Genomic DNA, 27,892 nt, shown 5'->3' with positions numbered 1-27,892 from the left:
AAGTTCTGCACTGGTTTCGTTATCTTGCCAAGTAGTCTCAGTGGACTCTCAGTAGTCATGGGAGCTCCTTTTTCCTATACAAAAAGGAAAACATCCCTCCGCAAACCAGCAGAACAGTATTTGATACCTCCATAAGACCAATGAATTACTAAAACAGCAAATCACGAGGAATTAGGATTTGGGTTTGTTTTGTGGGGTTTTTTTTGTTTCAATGGGAAAAACACAGAAGAACTGGATGCTTTTCTGAAGTTCAGGCCAAAAATAAGAAGACAACTAAAATCCCCTCCCAGAAATAAAAATCAGAGTCTCTTTTTGTTCTTCATCTAGTGTACCCATGCTAACAAAACACAAACCTCTGCAGAGGACCTATCATGTGGAATGCTCAGAAATGCCTACCCAACTCACAAAGACTTTGTCCACACAAACATGCAAACGCTTGCAACATGCAAAACAAGGCAAGGTTCTGCATCTCTCTCACAGGACATGAAGACTGTCAGGCAAATGTTCCTCTGCAAGGATGGAAATGCACATCCATTCTTTATTGGTGACAGAGACACAAAGGAAATCAACTGTCAGAGTTTACACGCTGCAGGCAGGATCAGTTCATGCTGCTTGAGGAAAAATGTGCCAGAGTGATGGCTTCACTAACTGTAATTAGTATAATTTATTACAATAGCTTTTGGTCCTGCCTCATGAAATGAGGGAAAGAGACCTGAAGAGGTAAGACACCATTTCCTGTGGATTATTACAACACCTGGAATTTCCTGTCTGTCTGAAGTGGGTGACTAGCTCCGAGAGGTCCCCATGCATGTTGTTGCTCTACTCAGTGCACAACCACCTAGTTTGAATGTTGTCATTTGCACAGACCAGTTTCTGCAAATACACACCTACAAGAATAGTGCCAGTGGACTTAAGCTCAAGTGATAAAAACCTGGCTTTGGCCAAACTTTCCAAGCGTTCATGTAGGAATCACACCAGTGTAACTACAAAATAACATCAAATCAGGACTTTGACATCTTCATACTTTAGGACGTAGTAAAAGCAGGCAAGTCAGATGGCTGTCATCACTCACCGCTCTTAGCTGCTGCCCATATGCACTGCTGGCGAATCAGGGCACATTCAAGTACATCTCACGCACACCAGAGCAAAGACTGACAACTCACTGCAGGCTTGGCCTCATCCCCTACTCCACAAGGGCATTCCTCCTCTTCCGCTGCCTCACTCGTGGTGGTGCTTCACAGCAGATGGGAAGGCTGGTCACTTCTGCAGTGATCTCTGCCCTCAAACTGGCCATGCAGAAATGCTACAGGTCAGACCTGTGTGAACAGATTATTCCCTCTAGACTTGTATTAACTACAGAGATTCACCACAGATGTGTGCTCAGTCAGGCCAACAGTTGATTATTACTTACAGGATACACCACACATCTTCCCCAGCACCTTCCTTTTACTGGCTCTGTGAAGTTGCTGCAGTCAGCCAAGCCAAGCCTGCTGATCAGCTGAAACAACACCCTAAAAATGAAACTTTTACCTGGACAAACTCGTGATCTGATGCAAAGAGCAAAGACAAAGGCAGGAGCAAGCTGGAGAAAGAGCCAGATCAGCAGCACCACGCCCCTCCACTGTGTGAAACAGAGCACGAAAACTATACCCTGATTCACCCATCGTCTGTGGCAAGAGTCCATCCATCCACATACCATTTAGTTTATGACACACCACCTCTTCTAGTGCAACTGCTACTCAGGAGTTTTGCTCTCTAGTTAGAAGCTCTTAAGCATGCACAGCTATTAATTTCAAATTAGCTGTATTCCTAAACTTAGGACTTCTAGTAAGCAGGGAAGGAGTCTGTAAGATGGGCTGCCAGCAAGTCATAAACTGTTGAGCAAATGTGTTTTAAATCAGATAACCCACACAAACCACCTTCTCCTTTGGAGCTTTGTACTCAACACTAATACCCATAAAAACATCCCCAAATAATTGCTTTTATTAATCAGAGCTTTTAAAGACTTCTTGAGACCCAGAAACTCAAATCTGAGGGGATGTGTATGACTCCCTATCCATTTAAGAAGAAATGAAAAGGATTAGTTTTAAGACTATGAGGTGCTTATGGCCCGAGTTTTATTTCTATACAATAGAAGAGGTATCACCTTGACTGCTCTACTGGGTCTCTGCTTCAATGCTGACAAAAAAGAACACAGAAACTGTTTTTTACTACACTTAGGTGCCCAGCAGACAGAGTTTAAGGCATTACTCATTCTCTTGCTAGCCTGGGAAAGACTTTTCTCCCAATATTCACTGAAAGCTCTTACCTTGTCTAAGGTCCTTGGATCAGGAGGCTGAGGCTAACTGGAAACTCCATTAACATACAGCCAAGCTGTCTTTCATTTCAGTAGCACTGCTTTGAGGTGAGTAAGCAAGGGGTAGATAACGACTATCCTAAAAGCAAATGAGAACATCATGATGACACTTGCTATTTCCCAGCACTCTGCTGACAGTCAGCAGAGCAGAGCAACTTTGAAGCATGCAGAACAGCCGCTGGCTTGAGTGCTCACTGTAAGCTGTGACTTCAATGCCGAGTTTGAGCAGCTGCTGTTTGTCAGGGAGATATCACTTGGAGTACAAAGAACTCGAGACCTATCTAGGGTCACCATCAACACAGGCCTATTTCCAGTAACACAAACCAGCACCTGGCTTCAAAATTCACATGGGGATGAAGGTAACTGCAACACTGTGTAGTATCTGGTAAGAAAAGCAACATAACACTTGTTTTTCCCTTGCTTTTAAGAAGTAATTCTGTCTCTATCACTCTCTCTGCTTTGAAGGTTAATATAGGCCAAGTCTCCTTTTGCTTAGCATCTAAGGTTGTGTCCTTGGAGGCATCTATGCGGGCGAAGCAAGAGTAACTTCAATACTGCTGGATGCTGCATTACAGCAGTTGGGCTGAGAGAACTACCAGTTCTTGGGCTCTACTCAACTCAGAACTGCTTCGTGAGCTGTCAGGGCTCTCAAGACACCCATCTCCCCTTCATTTTCCCATACACACACTTGGTTTGGACACTGCAGATACCCTACTGCACCTGCACTGCCACAAAAGGAACAGACTGCTTTGAGATGCTGCTAAAAGGGCACGTGTCAATGTGCCGAGCAAGCAGATGGCAAAGCACTGTAGGCCAGCAGAAAGAAGGCAGCCAGAAAAGAAACACAGCTACTTTTGAAGGCAAGATGCTTCATGCTGTATGAGATCCCTCTTGCTTTATATACATACACACATAGTGAACATCATTCAGAAGAGATTTTAGGAATGAATGTAATTCGTTCAAATCCTACTGATTCTTCAGTAAGTTTTGTTGGGTTTTTTAAACTCAAGTTGTAAAATTACTTTCTTTATTGACGTCACAACTTTATGCATTTATTTAAAGGATCATTGAGCTTTCTTCTAGACCTGTTAAGTCATGTGAAACTGTACAGAAAAATCAGATGAAAGTGAATGTATATCCACTATCAGATCCAAAAGCCTTAGCTAAACCAAGCCGTTTCAGTCCTGGGTTAAAATGAGTGCATTACCAAGGGAACAAAACTAGGAAGAAAGGGAAGTCTCAGGTGCCATGAATACACACAGTGAGTGACACTTCAGGGAATCACTTGTGAAACACACTTAAACGACCTTAGCAGGAGGTTACACACTAAATTCCAGAGGAAGGCAGAATCTGACAGGGGGAATTCCTTCCCTACCCCTTGTTGAGTTCCACATTGCCTTGAGCAAGAGGTCAGCCAGGAATCTAGAAATTATACTTTCTGGTATGTCTGAGCACAGGGTCACAAGAAGGGGAGTAGTGAGTACTTCTGAGAGCATCTGGCTCCATCACCCACAGAGAAGGCAGTTTAAATTCTCAAGCCTAGGAACTATTCCTGTTAGCTTAATGCAGAACTACACATTATGAATACCTCCTGTCATCTTCACTTGATCATCTCCACCTTTCCCCAGCCCAAGAATTTATCAGAGCTAGATGAAACCCAGATGATGATGGTAGCTGCCTGCACATGCCTGCTTGTCGTTTGAATTCACAGCAGCAGCTTCAAACCTGTGTCTAGCCACTGCATATTTTCCTTCTTGTGCCAGTAAGTGAAGAAGAGCTGAATTGTCTCCCATTATCAGTATGCAGCTATGCAAAGTGATCAAGTTACTGCTTTGTTTATTGAGAAACACTAGTGACATTTAACTTGGGTCCATATCATACAAGAACTGTCTAGATTCTTTGTTGCACATCTTTAAGCACAGGCACCAGAAAGAGAACGCAGGATTCAAGCAAGACAACCTCCCTGCTTCTATTAATAGTCAAGGATCACATTCACTGCTGATGGCTTTCTGTGCATTGCTGTAACTGTAACACCCTTCTTCACTTCTCTTTGGGTGTTTTGAGCCATTGATTTCTATGAAAACCTTGGTTTGCAAAGTGTATTTCAAAGTGTATTAGGAATAAAGATGCACAATGTTTGAAGACAAACACCCAGGGAATAACCTCACTACAAACTCCATATAAACCACTGCTTACAAAGGACAATACAGTAACAGGCCCAGGGTCTTGCTTGATCAGCACCTACCTGTATGAACCTACAAATAAGCCAGCATAGGAAACTCTTCAGCGCATTAGGAATTTGCACAGCAAGCCACCTTCCTGTACAAACTCATCTACTCTAATTCTACTCACCCTCTTCCAGAAGGCATCTACCTTCACCCTGCAATCCCACATACCTAGCACCCAGGCTTGCAGACTTCAGTTATAATTTGCCTGGCTCTAAAATTGATCCAAGTTCCTGGAATTCTAGAAGCCTTTCAGATCACGTGAAGAAACTTGTTTGGAGAAAGAATCGTTTTTTCCCATTGCAGCAGGGTTAATCTTACTGAGTCACAGGCAATGAAGCCTCGGATGAGATCAGGGGTTTCCCTGGGTAAGTTTTTTTCCTATTAGGCTTCTCCCAAGTTTAACTATTCACTGTGAAATAGCTAATGACTTAGAAGGAAAGGCTGAGTTGTTTTGGGATGCTGCCATCACAGGTTTCCAGCAACATATTGGTCAATAACAGAGCAAGAAACATACATTCATTATGCAGGATTAAAAAAGAAGTGTTTGACCTCTTAGCCTTTTTCTTATTATAATAAGGAGGGGTTTGTGGTTAAGACACAGATCTATGACTTTAATGAAAGAACCCAACCTATCACAAATAGTTCAGATCTTCAATGTGACAGACAGCATGCACAACACCAGGGGAATCATCTCTTTCTGGACCATGAAACTATAGGTAGCTATGGGTGTATGTATGCACACAGAGCTGTATGGACCTGCTGAAGAGGGTCCAGAGAAGGGCCACAGAAATGACCAGAGGGATGGTGCACCTCTCTGAGAGAGCTGGGGTTGTTCAGCTTGAGAAGAGAAGGGCCTGGGGAGACCTCATTGTGGCCTTTCAGTTCTTAAAAGGGGCCTCTAAGAAATATGGGGAGAGACTTTTGAGCAGGGCCTGTTGTGACAGGACGAGGGCTGATGGGTTTAAACTAAAAGAGGGAGATTCAGGCTGGATGTGAGGAAATCTTTACAATGATGGTGGTGAAACAGTGGCACAGGCTGCCCAGAGAGGTGCTGGATGCCCCATCCCTGGAGACATTGCAGGCCAGGCTGGATGTGGTTCAGAGTAACCCGAGTTGAAGATGTCCCTGCTCATTGCAGGGGGCTGGACTAGATGAGCTTTGCACGTCCTTTCCAACATAAACTGTTCTATGATTCTCTACATACACAAGCACACAAAACTAAGAAACCATAAAGGGGGGGAAAGCAACTGCCATTTCCCTCAGCCTGAAGGGCAGGGGTAGTTTCCATCTCCTGCACAAAATAAAAATCAGATTCAAGAAGGATGCTGCTGAATCTTCCACTGATTTTGATTCTTCTTTTCCACTTTGCATCCCAATTACCTTTCCTGCTCAGTATTACAGCATGACCAAGCTATTACAAAACCTCCCATCACCACTTCCAGTTCTTTGTTAGTCTCAAGCCAAGAGGAAGAAAGTTGATTTCTTAAGCAACTATTACGGGAAAATGGAGCAAAAACAATTCTTCATCCAGCTATGACATAAAAACCCGGGCTTCGAACAATTCATTATCCTGTTCTCTGCGTGTAAGGCAAAGCTGAATCTGCAAGTTCTAGTCAGCTTCTACAGTGAGATCAACTTGAAGTACTAACAGAATCTTAGGAACTTACTAAGTAACTGAAAAGTTCTGCTCCAATGAGAGGTACTAAGCCATCTACAAACTGAAGCCTGTAAGAACTGCCTCTTCCTCCTCCCCATTCAAGTGGGTCCTACTTTCCTGCAGAGTGATAAGCAGAGATTATTCATGAGGACCAAGTGAAGGACATGTTATATGTTCTATTGCCTGAGAGTCCAGAGAGAGGCAGAGTTCAGCCTTTTACGTCTCAAAAGCAACACAAAAACTACATATGAAGCAGCATACTCCCAAAATTATCCTGAATCAATTCCTACTACTGGCAAAATTCTCCTTCAAGTTATCCTGCAAAAGGAACAGTGAAGATTGACTGAGCTGGTCAAAGAGGACACAAGATTACAAAGCTTTGGTATATAAAAATTCCTGTTTTGAAACAAAGCAGTTACAACAAATGATGACTGCAATTTTCCAAGAACAAAAACCCCAACGAAACCAAAGCCTTCCAAAATGCAGGAAGACAGAAAAACACCACAGTAATCTCTTCTGTATCATCTGAGAAACAACTACTGTTCCCACCTGTAAAACTCTGCCTCTTGTAAGACTCCTCAGACAGCAACTCCCTCTACAACTGCGTATGAGAAGTGAGCCACAACTTCTTTCCTTTCAGATGTATACATTGAGTACTGCTGCTGAATTGTAGTAATACACATCCTACTAGAAGCTGCTACTAAAATGTCACAAAAACAAACCCCAAGCCTGTGGATATTCCTGCTAATTCCTTCACATTAAAAGATACACACTTGGTATTACATTCAGTTCTGTATAACTAGCCAAAGTGCTTACTGATACCCCATAAGCCTAACATTAGAACCTATGTGCCTCAAAGAAAGTACCAAAGGGCTCCTAGTATCCCCTGCTGTCAGAGTTTGTGGAGCTTGCTGCCACACATTTGTTAGCAGAAGTGATGGGGCAGAAGTTCTCATATTAAAAGGAAATGTGAATGGAGTTGGTTCTGCTGAATCAAGTTCAAATTTATCTGAGATCAATATAAAAAGTACAAGTTGGCATCTGAGATTTTGTAGGAGGTTAAAATTGTGGGTCAAAAACCAAAAAGAAGTGTCCAAGAAAAGCTGTATTGACCAGGATAGAGTCCCTTCAGGGAATTAAAACCGTGAATACGCTGTTCTCTGCTGTTGCTGCTGCGATGGCGGCTGTCCTTGCTGCTGCTGAAGACGAACCTGCTGGGAATACGGATCCTCAAGAGACTTAACAAAAATGGTTGTTTTAGGCCCAGTTTTCCAGACAATACCATTTGAATCTATCACAGAGGACTCTACTGTGATGTTGTGGGTGCCAAGTATCACAAAGTTTAACAGAAACTGAGTGCTGAAGTAGTCGTTGTGTGGTTCCACCCTCTGCTCCATTTCATTGGTCATGTTGTCAATAGGAATCTGAGAACACATGGAAGGTTAAAATCCCATTTTGTAGAAACCTGCTCAAGTAAGTTTTCTCCTCTCCATTTGAAAAGGAGAGATCAGAGAAAAACCTTTGTCCTCAGTTTTCCTAACCAATGCACGTGCATGTTTGAATCAGCTTGACATGTTTCATCATTGATGAATGCATTCTTTTGATATCTATTCACAGAAGCAAGGTAGCCAACATGTCTGTTTCTCCCTGAGGTTCTAGTTTTCCACAGACTAAACAAGTCAGATAAACATTACACACTTCCTAGTCCTGTTCTTTTAGGAGCAACTTTTTCCTTTCCCCCTCAAAAAAAACCCCAACCAAACAACAAAACAAACACAACCACCCCAAACCCACCAAAACAGGCTTCTCATTAAACGTCATACATTATCAGAACCGTAACTTCTGAACATGCAGTCTTTGACAGAACTGTTGACTCAAGTTTCATATGCATCTCCTCAGGTGCTATTTAATTTGGACAGCACATCTTCCCAGTTTCCGTAAACAAAAGGAAAAATCTACCCTTAAAATGAGGATAAAGAATCTACATGGTAGAGAATAATCTGCCTTTTCCCCTTTGCAGTTTAATATGCTATATACCTAGGTTGAATTTCCCCCAATTTTAAGCGGATTCCTGACTTGTTCTGAACATCACAAAGACACTTCTGTTTGGAAAAGCTGGTACTAAAAACACATCAGCATACAGCAGACCTAAAAATCCCATACACTATGCCTGAGTCTGGCACGGGCTTGAATGTCAACTGCTCAGAGTGAGAGGATCACAGAAGAACCCATTCATTTCAACCTGAAATTCTATTAAACCAGAGGCAAACAAAAGAGCAGGAAAAAACAGCAAGAAAGCTTAAGACTCCTGCTTCTATTCTATCTATATACCTTATAGTCTTGTCCAGATTTGCTCTGCAGCACTGAAGAGACATTTAGGCAGACGGACTGGATTTTACGGAAAAGGCCTGGTTTAGACCCATGTTGAACCACTCCTTCCACCTTTAGAGCCAACTGCTGATTGTTCTGTACCGCAATAGGTTCTGCTGGGTTCCTCGGAGATGGGGATAAAGCAAGCTGAAACACAAGAAAACAGGCTACAAATGTGATTTTATACCTCCAGGAAAGCAAGCACAATTCCAGGATGGAACAGAACACCTTCTTATAGCAAAAATTCCAAGGAGGGGTTTGGAAGGGAAACCAGCAAATGGAAACACAAAACTTCTATCTTGATTGCTTTGCAGTCAAAGAAATGAATCCTACTTGCCTAAGTCACAGTCTACTGATTCTTAATGCCCGTACGTACATATGACTCAAGTTATTCCTAACAGATAACCCCAGACACTATTTGCAGTTAAGTATCTTCAATAAAAATGCCAAAGCTTTGTACCTTCAGGGAGGCTTTTCTCATGAGGTAGACTCTACAAAGAGAGATTTCAGGCCACATTTGAGCAGTCCTTACCTTAATACTTGTCGACTGCAGCTTTTGGAAAAAGTACCTTTGAAATGAAAGGGGCACCTTCAACAATGCGATAACAGCATTGCACAGACAAGCTGTATGCTGCAAGAAACAGAGCCAAACCATTGAGAAGAATACATCATTCATAGCACAGGGGAAAAAAATACACTTGAGGGACTGTGAAATTGCAATGATTTCCACTGGGAGTCCAGAAATATATCGATACAGTCATAGGGTAACAGCCTTTTTGGAACTAGATGATCTTAAGGTGCTTTCCAATCCTAACCATTCTATGATTTCAAGACTACATTCAGCCTCTCCACTTATGTTCTGCCCATTTATGAAGAAGGTATTATGCTCTGGAAAGAACAAGGAGGCCAAGGAAAGAACAATTCAGATCATTTCAGCCATAGTGTTAAGAGTCAGCAGAGTAGGATCCACTTGAAACACACCCAACACCTCAAACATACAACAATTCCCCTCTAAGTCAACAAGTCCCTCCAAGCATCACAACCTAATGTGGTGCAACAATTAAGTTTTAAGCCTCCTGTCTACTCTTTTTTTCCCCACTACACTATACTGTCCTTCTGGCTCATATGAGCCAAGGCAGTGTTACTGAAGGCACCAAGCTGCACGGAGCTAGTGACAACTGAGTTTACAAGGTTTACCTTTTCTGTGGTTCACACAACTCACTCTTTGTTGTGTTTGGAATTGGTAAGGACTGATGAATTTAGAAACTAGGCAAACAGATACCAGCAATGACAAATGAACTACCTTGTTCCCATCAACGTGCACTACAGCTTTATGATGTTCACTAAGAGATGAAACCCTACTAGCTCTGTAAAGTAGTATGTTATCAGCTCACTGTTTGCATTCAGCCCACTTTACTTTGTGTTCTCTGATGACCTGCATTGATAAGAGAAATGCTACACTCACAAAACACAGTCTTAACTGCCAGCAGCTCAGGGACTGAAGCTAGGCTACTGCTGGACACTAGAGACTGTTTATGCCAGTAAAAGCTTATGTTAAGCATGTCCTTCAGTTTCTTGACCACTAAAGACACATGGAGGTGCTGAGGTTTTGGAAGGTTTGTCCACAGAATATACATTTAAAACCACTACTTGCCAAGTAAGACACAGGAGCATACTTCCTGTTGAGGGATTCCACTTCTTCCAGTACATGATTAAATACAGACATCATTCTTCTTTCATATTCACTCTCAACATGTGCTGTTCCATTTGAGCTGTATTCCTGGAAACTAAAAAAACCCAAAACTTTTCACCGTGTCTGACATACTTTCCTCTTTGTAATGTGGGAGGCTTATTCCCAAACAGATCCAACAAGACCGTCCATCCCCTGTTACAACTCGAAATTCATTAAGAAATAACTGTTCACACTGTTAACTTTGTTTCTGTATTATTTTTCTGCTATAAGACTTGCCCATTACATTTAAACCCCTAACTACATCTTATCCCATCTTCTGTTCCCATCCTTTCTCACTTGAAGCATTTAGGGGTCTAACAGGCTCAGCACACTTAATATCCCTACCTTTTATTTAAGCCTGTAGTGTTTCTAATGCTTTTGGAAGTCTCACAGCTCAAGGAAAAGCAAGAATGTCAGAGTTAAGACTAAATCTGGAAGTTTGTAATCTCATACCTTGAATACAATTCCATCTCCTATACACCTAATGTTTTGAAGTCCCCAGCTTCATCCTTTTTACAAGTTTGATCAATATACTTTCTAAGCAATGCTTAATCCATAAGGAGTAGGACAATCACTTTGATGTTCACTTTTACTTCCAGTTATAAAACATCACACATTTAAAGCTATGTTTATCCACATTATCTTCCATTTAATCTCAGCCTGGGAGTTTTAGAGAGTGCTTCGATTCATAGGAACTTAATTTCCTAGTGGATATAAGTTTAAAGTTTAAAAAAGAGTCAGAAGTTATGGATTTACATTAAGAGTTTAAACGAATTTAGTGCATATATTTTCAGGACTCTAAAGGAAACCGATGCGTGCTTACAAGTGCAAACAGTAGGCATGGGAGCCAACACAGAATGACACAAGCTGAAACAGGTGGCTAAAGAAGAGATAAAAAGTTGGGGTTTATTTTAATGTAAGCCTGTATTTAAAACAGGCCCAGCAGAGTATTCCCCACAGAAAATCAGAACAAATGTGGAACCCAAACCACAGCCCCTAGAGCCTGCCAGGTACAGCACAGCAGCACCAGGTCCTCAAGCCTGCCCAGAGTGGAATTAGAAGGGTCTACTGAGAAACCTTCTGAGCATTCTTTGAATTCCTAGGCTTAAAGCCCCCAGGGATTTACAAATAAACAGCAAAGGAGTTAACTATCAGACCTACTTTGCAGATTCTGGATCCAAAATCAGAGCTTCTATTGCATGTGAAATCAACAGGCAGCTCTGCTGTTGCCTGATGTTGATATTAAGGAGTTAAAAGATTTAGAAAGATTGAACCTGAACCAAGAAATGCAGTATGGTTACTGGACTTATTTCTCTACCTTCTGCAAAGTAATTCTACAGTCATTACTCCTTTAGTAAACAGATCAAGAACCATGAAAACCCCCAATTTTATGCTGTTGCAATGTTTGTGTCCTAACTTCTTCATGAAGCAATCCCAAGCAATAGTATGGCAATATTTACTTCCAAATAAGTTTTAAGCAATGAATATCTAATTTCTATGTTCCTGTTTCAAAATGATTTTGTGCCAGTCTCTGTAGAAAACAGGATTGGTCACCATCATTCTGTCCACATGAGAAGGGAAGTCAACATATGAGAGGATGCTCAGGCATTGGAACAGACTGCCCAGGGCCACTGCTCCTGGAAGTGCTCACACACTGTATAGATGAGGCCATCAGTGCCATGGGTTTGTGGTGGCCTTGGCAGTGCTGGGGAATGGTCAGACTTGATGAGCTTAAAGGTCTTTTCACCCTAGTTGAGTCTATGAAATCCTAAGGTTTTTAAAAGGATACAGTTCTACATTCCTTAGAGTTGCTGAGTCGGCATCAAAAGATGCCTGATACAGCTCTCCATAGCGGGTAGCCAGGTTCCGGAATTCCTCCATTGAGTGCTTCATCTACAGAGGCAATGTTGGTAGTCAAAAAAACCCAAATCAAAGCAAAAGAAATCAAACCCCCACACATCCAGCATATTCCAGCAAGATATACCAAGTTCTTGCTCCTTCACACAGATAAAAGTCACCAAAGTGACAGGCCGTTATCTGTGCATTAAACTGGTATTTCTTCCTGTAACACAGCACCAACATACCCTCCTTGGGCTAAAAATAAAGCAAAACAGACCAAACAACATCTAAACCCCATCAACAACCTCCACCATCCCCTAAGGTAAACCAAACTGTCTCTCAAAGACTACCCACTGATGCCTTCTTGCAGACTACATGCATTTTAGAAGCAGACTGTCTTGATGTTCTGTATGGTAGCAAGTCTGTTGCCAACACTCACCAAAAGAGGCTGCAATAGGATCCTAAATTACATATTCTTTGTTAATGTAATCACAGTATCTGAGGTGTTTCAAAACAAGGTGTGAAAGGTCTTGCTGCAAGTTTGAGCTTTCCAAGGGGCTTATCACATGGATATCTTGGAAGCTGAGCGCATGAATGTATGAGAAAACACATGTACATAACTTCACAATACACCCTGTTACAGGCAGACATTTGTATGACTATAGGTGAAAACCAAGGCCCACTATTTAACAAAACTCTTCACTACCACTTTTCATTTCTTTCATAAGCTATGTTTGCTGAGAAGCAAAACTGATGGCAAACACAAGAGTGGAAAAAGAACACATGCCTGGTTAGAGATGCGTCCACACCTCTGGAGGTCATTTCCTGATGTCATAGCAATCGTCGTGGCAATAGCTGGGGGTGGACTTGTTTTGAGGCTGTTGCAGGTACAAATCAGTTGAGAAAAAGCTTGCAGAAGGTCAATCCTGAGTTTCACAAATCCACACTGAAAGCTCAGCGGATTAAGTGGCGTACTAGCAGCCTGAAACACAGCAATAGAGATGCTGGCAATCTAGGTCAAAAGCAACCATCATAAAATAACATTGCAATGGCACTGAACTGTCTCATCCCACAACTGAATTCAATTCTAAAAGCTGCTGGTTTAAGACACATTTGAGAGATTTGCTCAATTTAAAATCATACTGAATATAAACAACACAGAAGTGATCATTAATCCCTATTTCAAGTGTATCACCCTTGTAACAAATGTGACTCAAGCTGTTACAACGCTATTGGGGCACCTATTTCCTCTTTTACCAAGGCCAAGCCATTAGTCTTCAGATGACATTAGTCCAGACAGTCCTTACCGTAAGAGAGGGCACACTGAACTGGAAGGCAAAGGGAAACATGAGGACTGACAAAGTGATTCCCTGTATCAGCCAGAAGAGAAGGAAATGGAGAAATTACCTACAGCAGGAGAAAGGGGCAATAACCTTGTGCATCTTGTGAAATGGAACATTACAAAGGCATTCAACCTTGCAAGTGATGCAGGCAAGAGAGAGTTCAGTGACAACTAAGAACAGTAAATAAGAGAACTCGAGGAGGGCAGACATGCTGTGGTTGTTTAGAAGATACAGTCCTGTGAAACTCTTCCCTAAGACTTTATCTGACGTGTGAAGCATCTGTGACACCTCAGGACACCCAAGGCAGGGGTAAACTGCAGCATCCGATATTTCATATTAGTTAGGCCAGAAATCCACTGATTTTCCTTGTACTGCTGGATTTTGAGTATACATTTTTCTTTAGGAGAAGGCAAAGTCTTCTCTAAAACAAAGCACTGGGACCATCTCTTACTCAGAGAATGGCAGCATGTTAAACCCATGCATATCATCTCCTGTGCTTTTTATTCATCAACAGAAAAGGTTACTGCTGAAAGCAAGAAGTTATAGCCCACTCCAAAAACCTTATAAAGATCCATTTCTCTGCCAACAGGAAAGCAGCAAACTCACAAAACATCTAGGAACTGGCTCACTACTGACTAAAGAGAAGAAACATCAGCCAGTTGCAATCACTTTAAACTACTGAGCTAGATTTCAAGCAAGTAAGGCTACTTCAGCACTTCCTACCCAACTCCTTTGCTTTCTCCTGTCCAAGGGCATTAAAAAAACAGAAGAGAGCCCTTTCGGATGGGAACTGTTCAGTTGATTTTGCAAGGGTGGTATCAGACAACCCTCTGTAGGAGACCTCAGTGCACTGTAATTGCTCTACAGAGATTACAGGCTTTTATAGATAGTAAAGTACCAGCACTTAAGAGCAGAAAATCCAGACATTTTTAGTAGCACAAATTGGACTTGGCTCTTGCAAATGGAAAGACAAGCTTGTCTCATTAATACTCAATTTACCTTATCTGCTACCCCTATAATCCATGGGCAATCAATGAGTTACAATTCTTTCTAGAAAATAGCAGAGTTCTTTGGCTCAGCCAAACTCTTCAACAGCACCACTTCTTATCAACGTATGTGGAGTTAGAACTACTTAATCAGTGGTTATTTTAGTGCTTTGTTCAAGTTCTATATCTTCACTAGACTGCCAGCAGTGAAAAATAAGCACAGTGCTACCAAATGAGATGCATGTTTTGTGCAAGAAAGAGCAGGTCTTAGTCAAAATAACTATACAAGCAAGTACACAGAGAGACAGATGGGGACTGTGGTCAATCTGCTCCACAAGACCCTGCCCTCCCCCCAGCATCCATAAAGTAATGGGATTTCTTCCTCAAGTGGACTAACTCATGTGACAGAACATGTTGCACAGAGCAATGCAAGACAGACAGTTGCATGTCTGTCAAGAAGGCACTGAGAAATCTTCTGACAAGTATTTCATCATTGCTAAACTGGGCTGAGTGAAGATCTGCAACAGATTTACTGACACAGAGTCTTTTGGCTACAAAGTGAACAGCTACGTAAGACTCATCATATGCACTAATAGTGCTCTACAGTACCAACAGTGCTGAGTCATGCCCTACACTGAAACAGTAGTAACAGTAAAGCAAAACTCAGAGGGAAGAGACAGCAAAGGTCTTCAGCAGTAAGACTATTATGTGCACATTACACTCCGCTTGCCTTTGAGATGCTGGGTGCTGTAGATGCAAGCAGTGAGTGGCTCCTTTTACAACTGGTACACACAAGGTTAGGAATTTGTTCAGAGTGATTCAACTGCTAGCTATAAACCTCACTTCCTCTTCTCTAGCCCTCAAAAACCCATATTTACTCCTCTGGACCACAACAACCCACAAGGAAGGTACTGCACTCAGCAAAGCACTATGTGCAACCAGGAAATGAAGTCAGCAGGGGTGATGAGGACAGGAATCCTTCAACAGAAAAAACCCCAAACCCTAGGGAAAGGCTCATTAAATTACTGACTCACAGAATGACCTATTGAAGCCAGTTATTTTCCTGCCTCTATTAAATATTAACATCTCATTAGATGAGGTCTCCCCCTCAATGTCTTTTAGACATTAAAGAAATCTTGAAATGCTGAATTACAAGCCTTGTTCACTCAGCTAACAAGTTAAAGACAAATACTTCAGAAATAATACAGCTTTCTCCCAGAAGACAAAGGTGTAAAATTTACTGCCTCTTGAGGAATATTTATTAATCACCAGTAGTACCTGAACCTTATTAAACAATAATATCTGGATTGCCAAAGCACTTGACAGTTCCAGTACCTGAAAAAAAGCAGCCTAATTCATAGAATCATAGAATCATAGAATAGTTAGGGTTGGAAAGGACCTCAAGATCATCTAGTTCCAACCCCCCTGCCATGGGCAGGGACACCTCACACTAAACCATATCACCCAAGGCTTCATCCAACCTGGTCTTGAACACTGCCAGGGATGGAGCATTCACTACCTCCCTGGGCAACCCATTCCAGTACCTCACCACCCTCACAGTAAAGAATTTCTTCCTTATATCCAGTCTAAACCTCTGCTGTTTAAGTTTCAACCCGTTACCCCTTGTCCTATCACTACAGTCCCTAATGAAGAGTCCCTCACCAGCATCCCTGTAGCCCCCTTCAGATACTGGAAGGCTGCTATGAGGTCTCCACACAGCCTTCTCTTCTCCAGGCTGAACAGCCCCGACTTTCTCAACTCAAAAGATAAAGAACTGCACATAATGACTCCTTCATGGAAACTAAAATATGAAATTACTGTGTGAAGCTGGAATGTCTTTCATTAAGAAGCAACTTCACAGTAAGAGCTGGTCCATAATCATTAATGGGCTTTTTTTTGGTAACATTCTCAGCCATCACACAGCTTCCTGCTTTTTTTCACCACCCCAGAGAGATGAAGGATTTGCAGAAAAGCAGGTACCATCTGAATTCTGCTGATTTAATTGTCCTCCCTTCTCCTAGTAAATTTGTGTTGCCTGGTTGTTAGGATTCCACAGGATTACTTCGTCAAATAGAAAGCAACACAAACTCAGCAGGAAGACAATTAAATCCTTCTTCATATCTCGAGAAGATAGCAGCCAATGGAGACAAAGTCCCAGGCTTGACTATTACAATAGTGTTTATTCAGCCAAAACAAGGAGTGACAAATTCTAAGTGCTGTGACTTTAAAACCAGATGTGCCTGTGTGATCATATCACAGGGTCTGATCAAGGCAGGAAGGGGAGGTGGTGAAGGAGTCTAGCTAATCGCACTTGGCTGAGCTACAGCATCTTCTCTCTGCAGATGCAGTGTGTTACAACTGGCTCTTCCCTGCCGTCCTCTCAAACAGAGTCAGCAAATGTCAAAAAACTTCTCGGAGGTTTAAGAACAGAAATCAAACAGATCAGGGACCACAGCAATAGGACAGAGGTTGATGGCTTCAAACTAAAACAAGGCAAGTTCAGGTTGGATATAAGAAAGAAGTTCTTCCCTGTGAGGCTGCTGATGCACTGGCACAGGGTGCCCAGAGAAGCTGTGGCTGCCCCTAGTTGGGTTGGCACTAGACCTTAAGCTCCTTTCCAACCCAAACCAGTCTGTGATTCTATGCTACAGTATACAGTAAAGTACATCTAAAGTACACTAAGGTATCACTAAAGTACATCTGTGCTAACCGTCAGTGATGCTATTCCTTTGTGATAGGATTTTAAAGCTTCAGCAATGCAAGACAGCGCCGAGCTGTAGTTGTCCTCCTGCAGGCCTGTCAGACATTGTTCTGCATGGGAGAACTCCTTCAAGCTGTTCAGCCAGAAGTAGAAGTGTTCTGATGCCACTTGAGTGAGCAGGCTTTGATAGAGCTCTCTAGCCATGTCATGGTTGCCCTGCAATGACAAGAATGTTTTTCAGAGGGGACATGAAGGCTGTGCATTTCTATGACACAAATATACATAAGAAAACAGCAGCATCTCCAGAATTACTCTTACTTTAGTGTTAGAAACAGTGAAATTTCTGAAAATCGTTTGATCATGACAATCCTAACAATAATTAAAGCACAAATGCTTATTTTATGGAAACAGCAGCCTATCTACTTACCCATATATGTATATATTTATACTTAATGAGTGTAGTACTTATTTACACAAGGTAATTCAACAATATGAGAAACAAATACTGAAATTTACTTTTATGACAGCATCTCATACTGGGGTTTCTAAGTCATTCTAACTCCACCTGTGAAAAGGTAAATAGTATCTTTTCCTTCCTTTCATCACACTGAAAAGCACACATCAGGATGGCCTATATCACCTTCTAAAGAACAGCTAGATAATGCAGATTAGGCATGTGCTCAAGAAAGTATCAGATCATTACTTACTCCCTTTCCAAATACTTCAAAAAACAAGTGAAAAACCACACCAACGGGATGACTGCCCTAAATGTCATGTATCTTTATCAGCATTCCAGGGAATTAAGAGGGAAGTGCCTAAATCCCCCATTCATTTCCTCCTCACAAGTCCTACCATGTTCCTTATTTTCGTTTTCCAGATCAAAGAAGCCACTAGCACTAAACCATTTTCCTGCAGGTATTTCACTTACCATTCTGGAAGCCTGCCTAGCTATCCTGTAGGCTGTCCATCCATTGGAGGCATTCTCCAGCTGCTGTTTGATAACAGTTTTGATATCTGAAGATAAAGCTTTCTGGCTGGAAACAAATATCACTGTGGCAAGAGAAACCTAATAAAGGAAGGTGAGGAAGAAGGTTAGATAGCAGGAGCTAAATAAAAAAGGAAAGAAAAAGCCAGCTGTTTCCTAAGCTACCAGAAATTATCTGCTTGATTTTAGACTCAAAACTACATAGAAGATTACATAACCATTTTAACTGAGGAACTTCTCAGTCACGTATCTTTTAAGTAGTTTATTAAGTAGCTTCATTCTTGGAGATGAAAGTCACTTTCTTTTAAAGAAGCTTTCCTGTGGCTTTTAATTGAGATGTTTCAAATGCAATGAATGAAGTAACCAGAAGCTTGTAATCTCCTTCTTAAAATTCAAATTCATTTCCAAACAGACATGATAAAAGCATTTTTATCTCTTAGAGTGTATTCAGTCATGTGCATGAGAGTTACCAGACATGAAGTGAGCTAACTGCCATTTTGCTTTTCTCTAACCATTATTTTACAGATATGCCATTAATTTCAATAGCTGGATTTGTCTAAGCAGTGCCACCTGCTGGAAAATCTGATGGAATACACTTAATAAATACATAATTCAGCTCCAGCCATGAGATATTTCAATACTGAATGTATGTCATCAAAAGTTCAAGCACAACTGAAAAGGGTGGCTATAGACTGGCACATCAACTCAGAGAGAGCAAATGACTTAGCGGGCTTTTATAAATAAAATCAATCCACAGTAGTTTGCATATAAGTAGGGACCTGGGGGGTTCAAATGGAGAAGGCTCAGGGGGACCTGATGGCTCCCTCCAAGTGCCTGACAGGAGGATGAAGCCAGGAGGGGCTGGGCTCTGCTCCCAAGGAACAAGGGATGGGACAAGAGGAACCGGCCTCAAGCTGCACCAGGGCAGGTTTAGATGGAGCTGAGGAACAATTCCTGCCCCACAGGGTGCTCAGGCATTGGAACAGGCTGCCCAGGGCAGGGCTGCAGGCACCGGCCCTGCAAGTGTTCACACAGCGTGGAGACGAGGCCTCAGTGCCATGGGGCAGTGGTAGCCTTGGCAGGGCTGGGGAATGGTTGGACTGGATGAGCTTAAAGGGCTTTTCCAACCTGGTTGATTCTATGACTCTATGAATCTAAGACCTATTTACCAGAAGGAAGTCTTACCAAGAGTTCCTGTTTTTTATCTGTGGCAGATAGTCCAATTAATTTATAGAGGTCCATAAGGTCTCCTAGCATCCCATCTGCTAGGACAGGCAGCTGCATGGCAATAGCTGCTAAACAATGGCACATGAAAATCCTGGCAGCATCCTGGGCGCTGTGTAGCTGGGTCAGCAGGGATTCAACTACTGACTGGCTCAGGTGAGGACGGCACTTGACCAGCTTCACCATGCAAGTTAATGTGATCTGCAACTCACACAACCAACAGGTACAATAAACATAACGTCTACTTAAAGTTTAACTTTAAAGTTAAGTTACACTTATCTGCAAGTATGGTTGCAGAAATAAAGAAGACAAATTCAAGAAATTCTAATCTTTCTCACACCACCAGACTTTATAGAAAAATAACTGGGTAAAATTCACAGAAGCAGCTTATGAAGTGGGTAAATTAAAATAATAGAGAAGTGGTGTAATCCTGTACATTGCATTCCCACCTCCAAAGAGCAAGCTGTGTCCTTTGTCCTCCAGAGACACCTCCATGCCACGTTCAACTTCATGTTTTATTATAGCTGTTCCTCTGAGAGGAGTATTACTGTGAAACTTAAAGCTGTACTAAGGGAAGACAATAGTAATGTCACCTTTAAGGTTGCTTGAGCTCCTGGACTGTCATCTTGACTACAAAGAACAAGTAGAGCTTCTAAGCCAAAAACTGCATCTTGCTCCAAAGGCAGAAGATCTAAGAAAAGGAAAAAAGAGTAAGTTAGTTCTCAGTTACATTTTCTGACCACAGGTGCTATAACGTTTGGACTGGTGTTGCATTCATGACCAGTATCTTCCCAATACCTCTGCCTCACTTTATTTTGATTAGAAGCAATTCTGCTGTTCCATGTCTCAGGTAACTTATCCTGCAGTCACACCAACTGTGGCATTTGTAGAGCATTAAGTCTCTGGACCAAGGCTTCTAAATGCCCTGTTATTCTTTTGCAACAGGCTTTGTGCAAAGAGTTTTCAAAGGCTGACAAACAATTCTAAATCAAAGATGGAATCTTTCTAACCATTCATAAAATCATACAGAGTGTTCTCTGCTAGATTATAGGCCCCATTCTCCCAAACCAGCATGAAGAATCAGGCAGATTTACAGACAGGTTCTCAGACATGACCAGTTAACACATGTTAAGTGCATAAGCCTAACTGCAAACACACATTTCACTGTCCTTGCTCTCATTTACCTTTTTCCTGACAAGAGGCTGATATATTAGTCAGAATTCTCACACCATGAGCTGCAATGCCACGGTTATTATGGTAACAGCACTCCTGTGCCAGTTTTACTAAATCAAATGACCTTGTAGTTGTAGCTGCTGTTCCTAAGCAAAGACAAGGCAAGCAGGACATAAGTCAGCACAGTCTGCAAGTACACCACAGATCTCTTCAAGCACATTTCTACAGAAAGTCTATATTGATTTAGGATTATTTCTGATGTTTAAAGGACAGGATGAAAACATCTCTTTCTGCACACACAGAGGCTCTCCCTCCATTCCTGAAGACTATACAAGTTAGAGGTAAGAAAGAATATTTGGGTCTAAAGGCTGATGTTTCAGGGACTCGGAGAAGTATTACCTTAAGAATTATTATATCTCATTAAAAAAGCTGGTAAACATATTAAGACATGCCAGAATGACTGAAGAGGATGTACTATTTTTCTCTGCTTCTGCAGCCCATGTAGTTGGGCTTGTAATAACTCATTAGGGCAGTCTGGCTTTTAAGAAGAAAAAGAAAACCATGTGATCAACATTTTAAGAACAAGATAGCCTGAATCACTTTTAAATGTCTACTCTCTTTCTTCAAAATACAGTCACAAGGCAGAAAGGTTCACCTGGTACTGAAGCAGGTCATTCCCACAAATGTGGCAAAGCTTCACTGAGCCAGGATAATATGCCAGCCCACACTCACACCATTAAGTCTTCATGCTACTCAAAAACTATGCAAATCCATGGTTTCAAAGCAGAACGCCGGACAGCCACTTGGGAGGCATTACATTTCTTCATTTGATGAAGAAAAGTTGAAGAATCATAGAATCAACCAGGTTGGAAAAGACCTTTAAGATAACCAAGTCCAACCATTACCCCAGGATCGCCAAGACCACCACTAAACCATATCACTGAGGGCATATAAGACCCAAAGGTAAGAAAATCTTTCATAAGGCACATTAATCACAAAATCAAGAAGAAAATCTTAGACCATGACTATTTGTGGGTATGCAAGTATCCCATTTTAAGTTTACATATGATGAACACATTCTGTCTCTCCCCTAGTATGCTGAAGTTCAAAACCAGTTTAAGAACACACTACAAAATGCTTAGATGAAACTGATGATCAGTAGACAGACAGGTCAAAGCATCCAAAATGCCAAAGATAATAACCTGATCTTGTTTTCTTACCTGGAGCAGTGCTGAAGTACTGTTTAATGGCAATGGTCCCCGATAACACGGAAAGAACAGACAGCATGCCCAGCTTCAAGCTGTCATAAGGAGTGTGAAGAGCAGATTCACAGAGTGCCTAAAGAGTAGCAGGAGAAAAGATCCAGAGGGAAGGAAGTCCCATGAGCCATCTGTATTCAAAAGTTTGGTTGCACTTGGCTATGAAAAGTTTTGAGAGTCAAAATAGACTCTACTGAAATCAAAATCAGGAGTCATGTCCTGAAGCATCTGTTTCAATAGCAGACCTAGGACATAGCTTGCAGAAAAAGGACAGCAGGTTTCAGGTGCTAGGAAACACCAATTCTAAGTCATTTCTTACTTAAAAATCAGTTGCAAAAATGTTATCAGTTCTCACTGATCAAATATTGGTAAAGATGATAAGACAGTTCTCTAGTCTTAGAGACATGCATGATTACACGCTTTGTTTACCTCCAAAATTGTTCTTCTGGAAAGAATCCTGCAACTAATTGCAAATTTCCCTAACAAATTATAGCCTAAAAGGATGCATCAACCTGAATGTTTTCTCTGCTCCACGTATGTGGTGTCTTGTTGGCCAGCAACTTTAAATCTTGGATTGCAAGTCTCTTCACAGCCTTCCTGGGGTCACTCTTCAAGTACTGCAACAAAAGCTGGATCTGCAACAAAGTAAATTCACTGTTTGAGAGAGATGCTACTAGAGGGAAGGTCTTTTTAAAGGTACGTGTGATAGAATTTTGAGCATACACAGCCAAAACTAACTCACCATATCTGCCCGATGGCTCACCACATGGAAAAGCCACTGCTTAGGCTGCAATGCCACAGCAAGCTAAGACAGTCTGACAGCTGATTTCTACCATGCTGCTCTGCTTGTTCAAACATCCTTCTCTATCTTCTCTCACCCTGCACACCTGAGAGGCCTCGAAAGCTGTTTTGACACTCTCAGAGCTACCATAAAGTATCTCCAAGAAGTTCAGTAAAACCCTTATACTGTTGTGATTATACTACTAGCAACTACTGAAGCTTATCTGGGTGGCTGCATGATCTGCAGTTAACAGACATCAACACAGACACCTTCTATGTGGTTGCCAAACCCTAACCCAAACACCCCAAACCCCTACCCACCCCCTCTGAAGCCTTGATCTCTTATTAAATGACACTTAACTGCATGTCCCTTGTGGTGTTCTTTTCCTGAAACTTCACAGAGATGGAAAGATGGAATAGCCAGCACATGAAAAAGCACGAAGATGCTGGCCATGCTTTTGCTTTCTATCCCCACAGTGGCTTATCACTTTTAAGCAGCATTGGCTGTTCTGTTACAGAAATACAGCCTAAATCACCAATCTTACCTCATAGAGGTAATAAATTGCCACTCTTTACTCATTAAGAAAACCCCGAAAGCCTAGAGAGTGTTCTAATGTTGTTTCAGTTGGCTTAGATTCCATACTATTGAAAGCATCCTCTGAAATATAGAAATCAGCCATATCAAAAAAGAAGTTTCAGACAGATCAATGTTGCTAGTTTAACAGTAACAGACACCAGCCTTTCATAGCTGTGCAGGATGGAAAGAAATCAATGACTTTCGCGACTACAAGGACTAGCTAGTCTCAAATGTCACTGTGCTCAGACCCGCTACATAAATTGTGGCCACAAAGCACACTACCAGAACATAAAAGTATTGTATTTTTCTATCACAATCTTGTTTGTAGTCCTAAATTACAGCAACAGATTCAACCTCCTCAGAGTTCTTCAAGAAATATTTTCAAACACATTCCCTGCTATTAAAATATGCCTTCACTTGCATGCAAGGAAGGCAAAACACACACCCAGGACCTGAGAGGATGCACAGTAGTGAGAGGTGAGGCCTGGGTTCTACAGGTAAAGCTGACATATTTTCAGAGTAGGCCAGGGTTGACGTTAAGGTCCTGCTTGATTTCAACCTCAATTGTTTTAAAGAAAGACCTGTAAAGAAGGGTTCCTGTGTTTGACTGGGTTATCTGGAAATAGGACCAGAGAGAGCAAAAAACATGATAGCAGCAGCAGTTTTCAGGGTGTTCTTTCTCTATAGCACATAGAAGCAACCATCCCAGCATATCTGTGCATTTATTTTTCAGCATCAGCTAGAATCTGAGGTCTTTTAAATGTGCTTTAAGTTGAAAGACATAATTAGGAAGAATTACCTGCTTAGGAATGTCAACCAAAGAAGAAGCAGCAAGCAGAGTAAAGGTGTGCAGAGTAACAATGACCATCTTGGTGGAGGGATATGATGTTACCAGCTGCTGGAGCAGCTGCCGGGAGCTGGAGGCTAGGCTAGCATCATGATGCATGTGCTGTAGAATAGGGATCAACTTCAATTTCAAGTCCACAGGTGTGGCCAAACCTGCAACAGGGAAGAGAAACAGGTAGTGTTAGTCCTTTGTACTGGCTTTCAGCAGTACTGAGGCACAGGTATGTCTGCATTGCTACCACTGCTAACTGCAGTACCAAGCACTTCCACAGGTCTTGGAGAAGATTGCTTCATTGTAGGTAAGACACACATCTGGTGTCCTCAACGTAAAGAGGACATGGAGCTGTTGGAGCAAGTGCAGAGGAGGCCACGGGGATGAGCACAGCCTGCAGCACTTCCCATAAATGACAGGCTGAGAACATTGGGGCTCTTCAGCCTCGGAAGGAAAAGCCACATGGAGACCTCAGAGCAGCTTCCAGTGTCTGAAGGGAGCTACAAGGATTTCTCAGGGACTGCAGCAACAGGTCAAGGGGTGATGGGTTTAAACATAAACAGGTGAAGTTCAGGTTAGATCTAAGGCAGAAGCTGTTCCCTGTGAGGGTGCTGAGGCGCTGGCACAGGGTGCCCAGAGAAGCTGTGGCTGCCCCATCCCTGGCAGTGCTCAAGGCCAGGTTGGACACAGGGGCTTGGAGCAGCTGCTCCAGGGAAAGGGGTCCCTGCCCGTGGCAGGGGTTGGAGCCGGAGGAGCTTTAAGGTCCTTTCCAACCCACACCATTCAACGATTCTGTGATTAACTCACCTGAAGCAACCTGTTATAGGCTATGCAAGTTTATTCATCATGCTATAGATGAGCTTTCACTCTTTACCAAACAGGTGTTTTGAGAACTTAAGATTTAAAGAGGAGGTACAAGCCAGGCATTAGATTAATGGTTAGCTAATTTAACTTAAAACCAGGAAATATTTGAGAATGAGAGCTACAGCATTTAATATTTATATAAGGATAATAAGGAACTCTCAGAGAAATTAGGTTTTCCCTTTTATCACTCAATGTAACACATGTACCTTGTATCATCTCGCTGATTTTATTACATATGCCAGCAGCAAAATCCCTGTAGAGAAAAGACAAAGTATCAGGTGAGATAAATACAAGAGGGAAATCACTGAAAAATAAAACCCAATTGAACTACCAAACACTGTGCTTTAGGAATAAAAGCTTTCACAAGAGAGAGCTTGCCAAGATCCCATTCTTTCAGAAACCCTGCACATGATCAAATGCGGGCTTCCAAGAACATGTCAAAGTGACAAGCAGCGCTACGTTTCGTTCCAGAACAGGATTTATGTAAAATACTCCTTGATTAAAGCTGCTGCTCCGCTTTGCATTCCCATATTTATGAGCTTTCCACTACCATTTTAAAAAATAAAGAAGTATCTGTTAAAGCTGTGCTCAGATTTCTTCATAATATTCCATACAAGCAAACATTTTGATAAGAATTACATGGTTGGCACTACCAAAGGTTTGTGAATGCCAGGGCTAACGGGGTTTCCATTCTCTGTGATACGAAAAACTGGAAACAAAAATAACATCTTACTTTGATTGTGCAGAAAAATTGGCAGCAGCAAATATTGCAGCTTCGACTTCCACATTATCATGGGAATCCAAGCTTTGACGAATACTGTGATGTGCATTCTTCCTTTCTGGAATGATAGACGCCATGCTGCCCAACATCCTACAGGAAGAGATGACAGCAAAATCAGGAAGAACAGTGATCATGAAGAAATGCCAGATAAAAACAAACAGAAACATAGAAAGGCTGGTTAAAAGCCTATTTTGATAGAAAAATATGTTTCTTTCTGTAATAGATGTGGATGAGCACAAACAGAATCATAGAACCAACCAGGTAAGATCATCAAGTCCAGGTTCATTAATGTCATTACATACCGAAGGGTAATGGCCCGAGCAACTGGATCATTGCTGTGAATGACGGAGAAGACTCTTTTGACGAACTCATCCACATTTAGGATCTTCTCTAAGTGCTTCTCACTCTGCTGAGTAACTTTCAGCACACAGAGCCTCAGGAAGTTGTTTCTGTTAGGAGGCACACACATTTCCACACACATTCCTTTATCAGGTTGTTCTATATTAAATATTCAAGCACTTTTAAGATGAAAGTATCATAAAAACCAAAACAACCTCCCAAGAGTAAATTAAAGCAAGAAAAGATCTATACTTTAGAGACATATTTGACTAAGAGAACAACAAAGAGACTATAGCCACACTATGGTGTTTGTCTTCTAGTATGGTAGGGTCAGATTCAGGCCCAGTTTCAGGGAAATTCACTCAGTGACACCAATGAGGAGAGCATAAACAAATAATAAAATCATAGAATGGGCTAGGCTGGAAGGGACCTTAAGCTCATCCAGCTCCAACCCCTGCCATGGGCAGGAATCCCTTCCACTGGAGCAGGTTGCTGCAAGCCCCTGTGTCCAACCTGGCCTTGAGCACTGCCAGGGATGGGGCAGCCACAGCTTCTCTGGGCACCCTGTGCCAGCACCTCAGCACCCTCACAGGGAACAGCTTCTGCCTTAGATCTAACCTGAACTTCACCTGTTTCATTCTGAACCCATCACCCCTTGTCCTGTGGCTGCAGTCCCTGATGCAGACCCCTCTCCAGCATCCTTGTAGCCCCTATCTGATACCAGATACCTGTTTTGGACACACTTAGGGAAAAAAATCTGATAAAAAAGCATGTCCAGAAAAGCCTAAGCACAGCTTGTGCTCAGTGTAGCAGTATTATCACGAACGTACAAAAAACCTCACATGTGCCCAAGCTGCTGTGCAGCAGCACTCCAAGACACACTACACTGCTATGGATAACTGACTGAGGCTACTTACCCGACTCTGAACACATCAGCCAACTTTAGGAAAGCTGAATTAATGAGAATGGGGAAAGGGTATTTCTGGAAGAGCCTGGGAAAACGAACGACGGCTTCGCACTGCTCTCCGAGCTTCCCAGACCTGAGACCTAAACGAGACACCAACAACCACTGCAGACACCGACACTGCTTCCCGGCCATGCCCTCTCCACCCCCCGCTGGCGGTACAAAAGCGAGCTCCCGTCAGCCGAGGACCGCGGGCCGAGACAACACCGCCCCTCAGGCGGTGGAAGCCGAGGACGATAACGGCAACATTACAAGGCAGGCACTGCCATGGCCGCTCGGCCTCACCTTTGTCGAGTTCCATGAGAGCAGAGTTCGCGTCCAGCTCCTGCTCCCCATAGCCCGCATCGGACAGGAACGACTTGGCGCTGGCAGCCATACCGACCGCTTCAGCTCGGACGGGATACCTGCGCATGCGCCGCTTTGGGCACGCGCATGCGCCGCTTTGGGCATGCGCATGCGCAGTGGTGTTTTGGACAGGCACAGTCGCATTTTGAGCCTGCGCATGCGCAGTCGCGTTTCGGGCTGGCGCATGCGCAGTTCCGATTTGGACCTGCGCGTGTGCAGTAGCGCTTTGGGCCGGCGCATACGCAGTCTCGTTTCGGGTCGCGCATGCGCAGTGAGCTTTTTGTACCGCTCATGCGCAGTCGCGTTTCGGACCAGCGCATGCGCAGTCACGTTTCGAGCCGGCGCATGCGCAGTGGCGATTTGGGCCGGCGCATGCGGAGAATATAAGCTCCTTAATGAGGTATTCTCCCTGCCTTGGGGGGGGGCTGCTGAATGGGTGTATGCCAGATGGGTACCCTGATAGATCCCATGAGCAGTTGCCTTACAGTAAGGCCAAGAAAAGATTTCAAAAGGAAAACTAGCTCTACCAGATGTCTAATAATTCTTTACCT

General features: G+C 42.5%; 1 protein-coding gene across 4 annotated transcripts; it reads right to left on the bottom strand.

Moving 5' to 3' along the window:
• Positions 1-7,224: 7,224 nt before the first annotated feature.
• On the bottom strand, positions 7,225-27,395 carry INTS7 (integrator complex subunit 7). Of its 4 annotated transcripts, XM_034060305.1 has the most exons (20): positions 27,282-27,395; positions 26,950-27,079; positions 25,996-26,142; positions 25,646-25,783; positions 25,119-25,165; positions 24,010-24,209; positions 22,366-22,488; positions 21,815-21,932; positions 20,606-20,740; positions 20,015-20,112; positions 19,383-19,622; positions 18,141-18,278; positions 17,222-17,428; positions 12,970-13,164; positions 12,133-12,236; positions 11,505-11,573; positions 10,266-10,398; positions 9,144-9,242; positions 8,573-8,758; positions 7,225-7,665 (listed from the first exon to the last, which is right to left on the bottom strand). In XM_034060305.1, exons 1-20 carry the CDS (start codon positions 27,370-27,372, stop codon positions 7,378-7,380), a joined length of 2,886 nt encoding a protein of 961 aa, XP_033916196.1. In that variant the 5' UTR covers positions 27,373-27,395; the 3' UTR covers positions 7,225-7,377. The 4 variants fall into 4 exon arrangements, 2 of the variants coding, with proteins under 2 accessions (XP_033916196.1, XP_033916197.1); XR_004549439.1 differs by lacking the exon at positions 9,144-9,242 and having other exon boundaries at positions 10,288-10,398; XR_004549440.1 differs by lacking the exon at positions 7,225-7,665 and having other exon boundaries at positions 8,619-8,758; positions 10,288-10,398.
• Between the last annotated feature and the right edge of the window lie 497 nt (positions 27,396-27,892).

Source organism: Melopsittacus undulatus, chromosome 3, assembly GCF_012275295.1.
Source record: "Melopsittacus undulatus isolate bMelUnd1 chromosome 3, bMelUnd1.mat.Z, whole genome shotgun sequence".
NCBI lineage: Eukaryota > Metazoa > Chordata > Aves > Psittaciformes > Psittaculidae > Melopsittacus > Melopsittacus undulatus.
This window is presented reverse-complemented; position numbering and strand designations above follow the sequence as displayed.

Bases quoted from the DNA above. Each gene is read 5' to 3' on its own strand.
- INTS7 (XM_034060305.1), bottom strand. From the start codon at position 27,372: ATGGCTGCCAGCGCCAAGTCGTTCCTGTCCGATGCGGGCTATGGGGAG. The intron at 21,933-22,365 runs GTTGATGCATCC...GCTACTCTTTAG, and splicing joins GGAGCAGAGAAAACATTCAG to GCACTCTGTGAATCTGCTCT. The intron at 7,666-8,572 runs GTATATAGATAG...ATGTGTTCTCAG, and splicing joins AATCTGGACAAGACTATAAG to ATTCCTATTGACAACATGAC.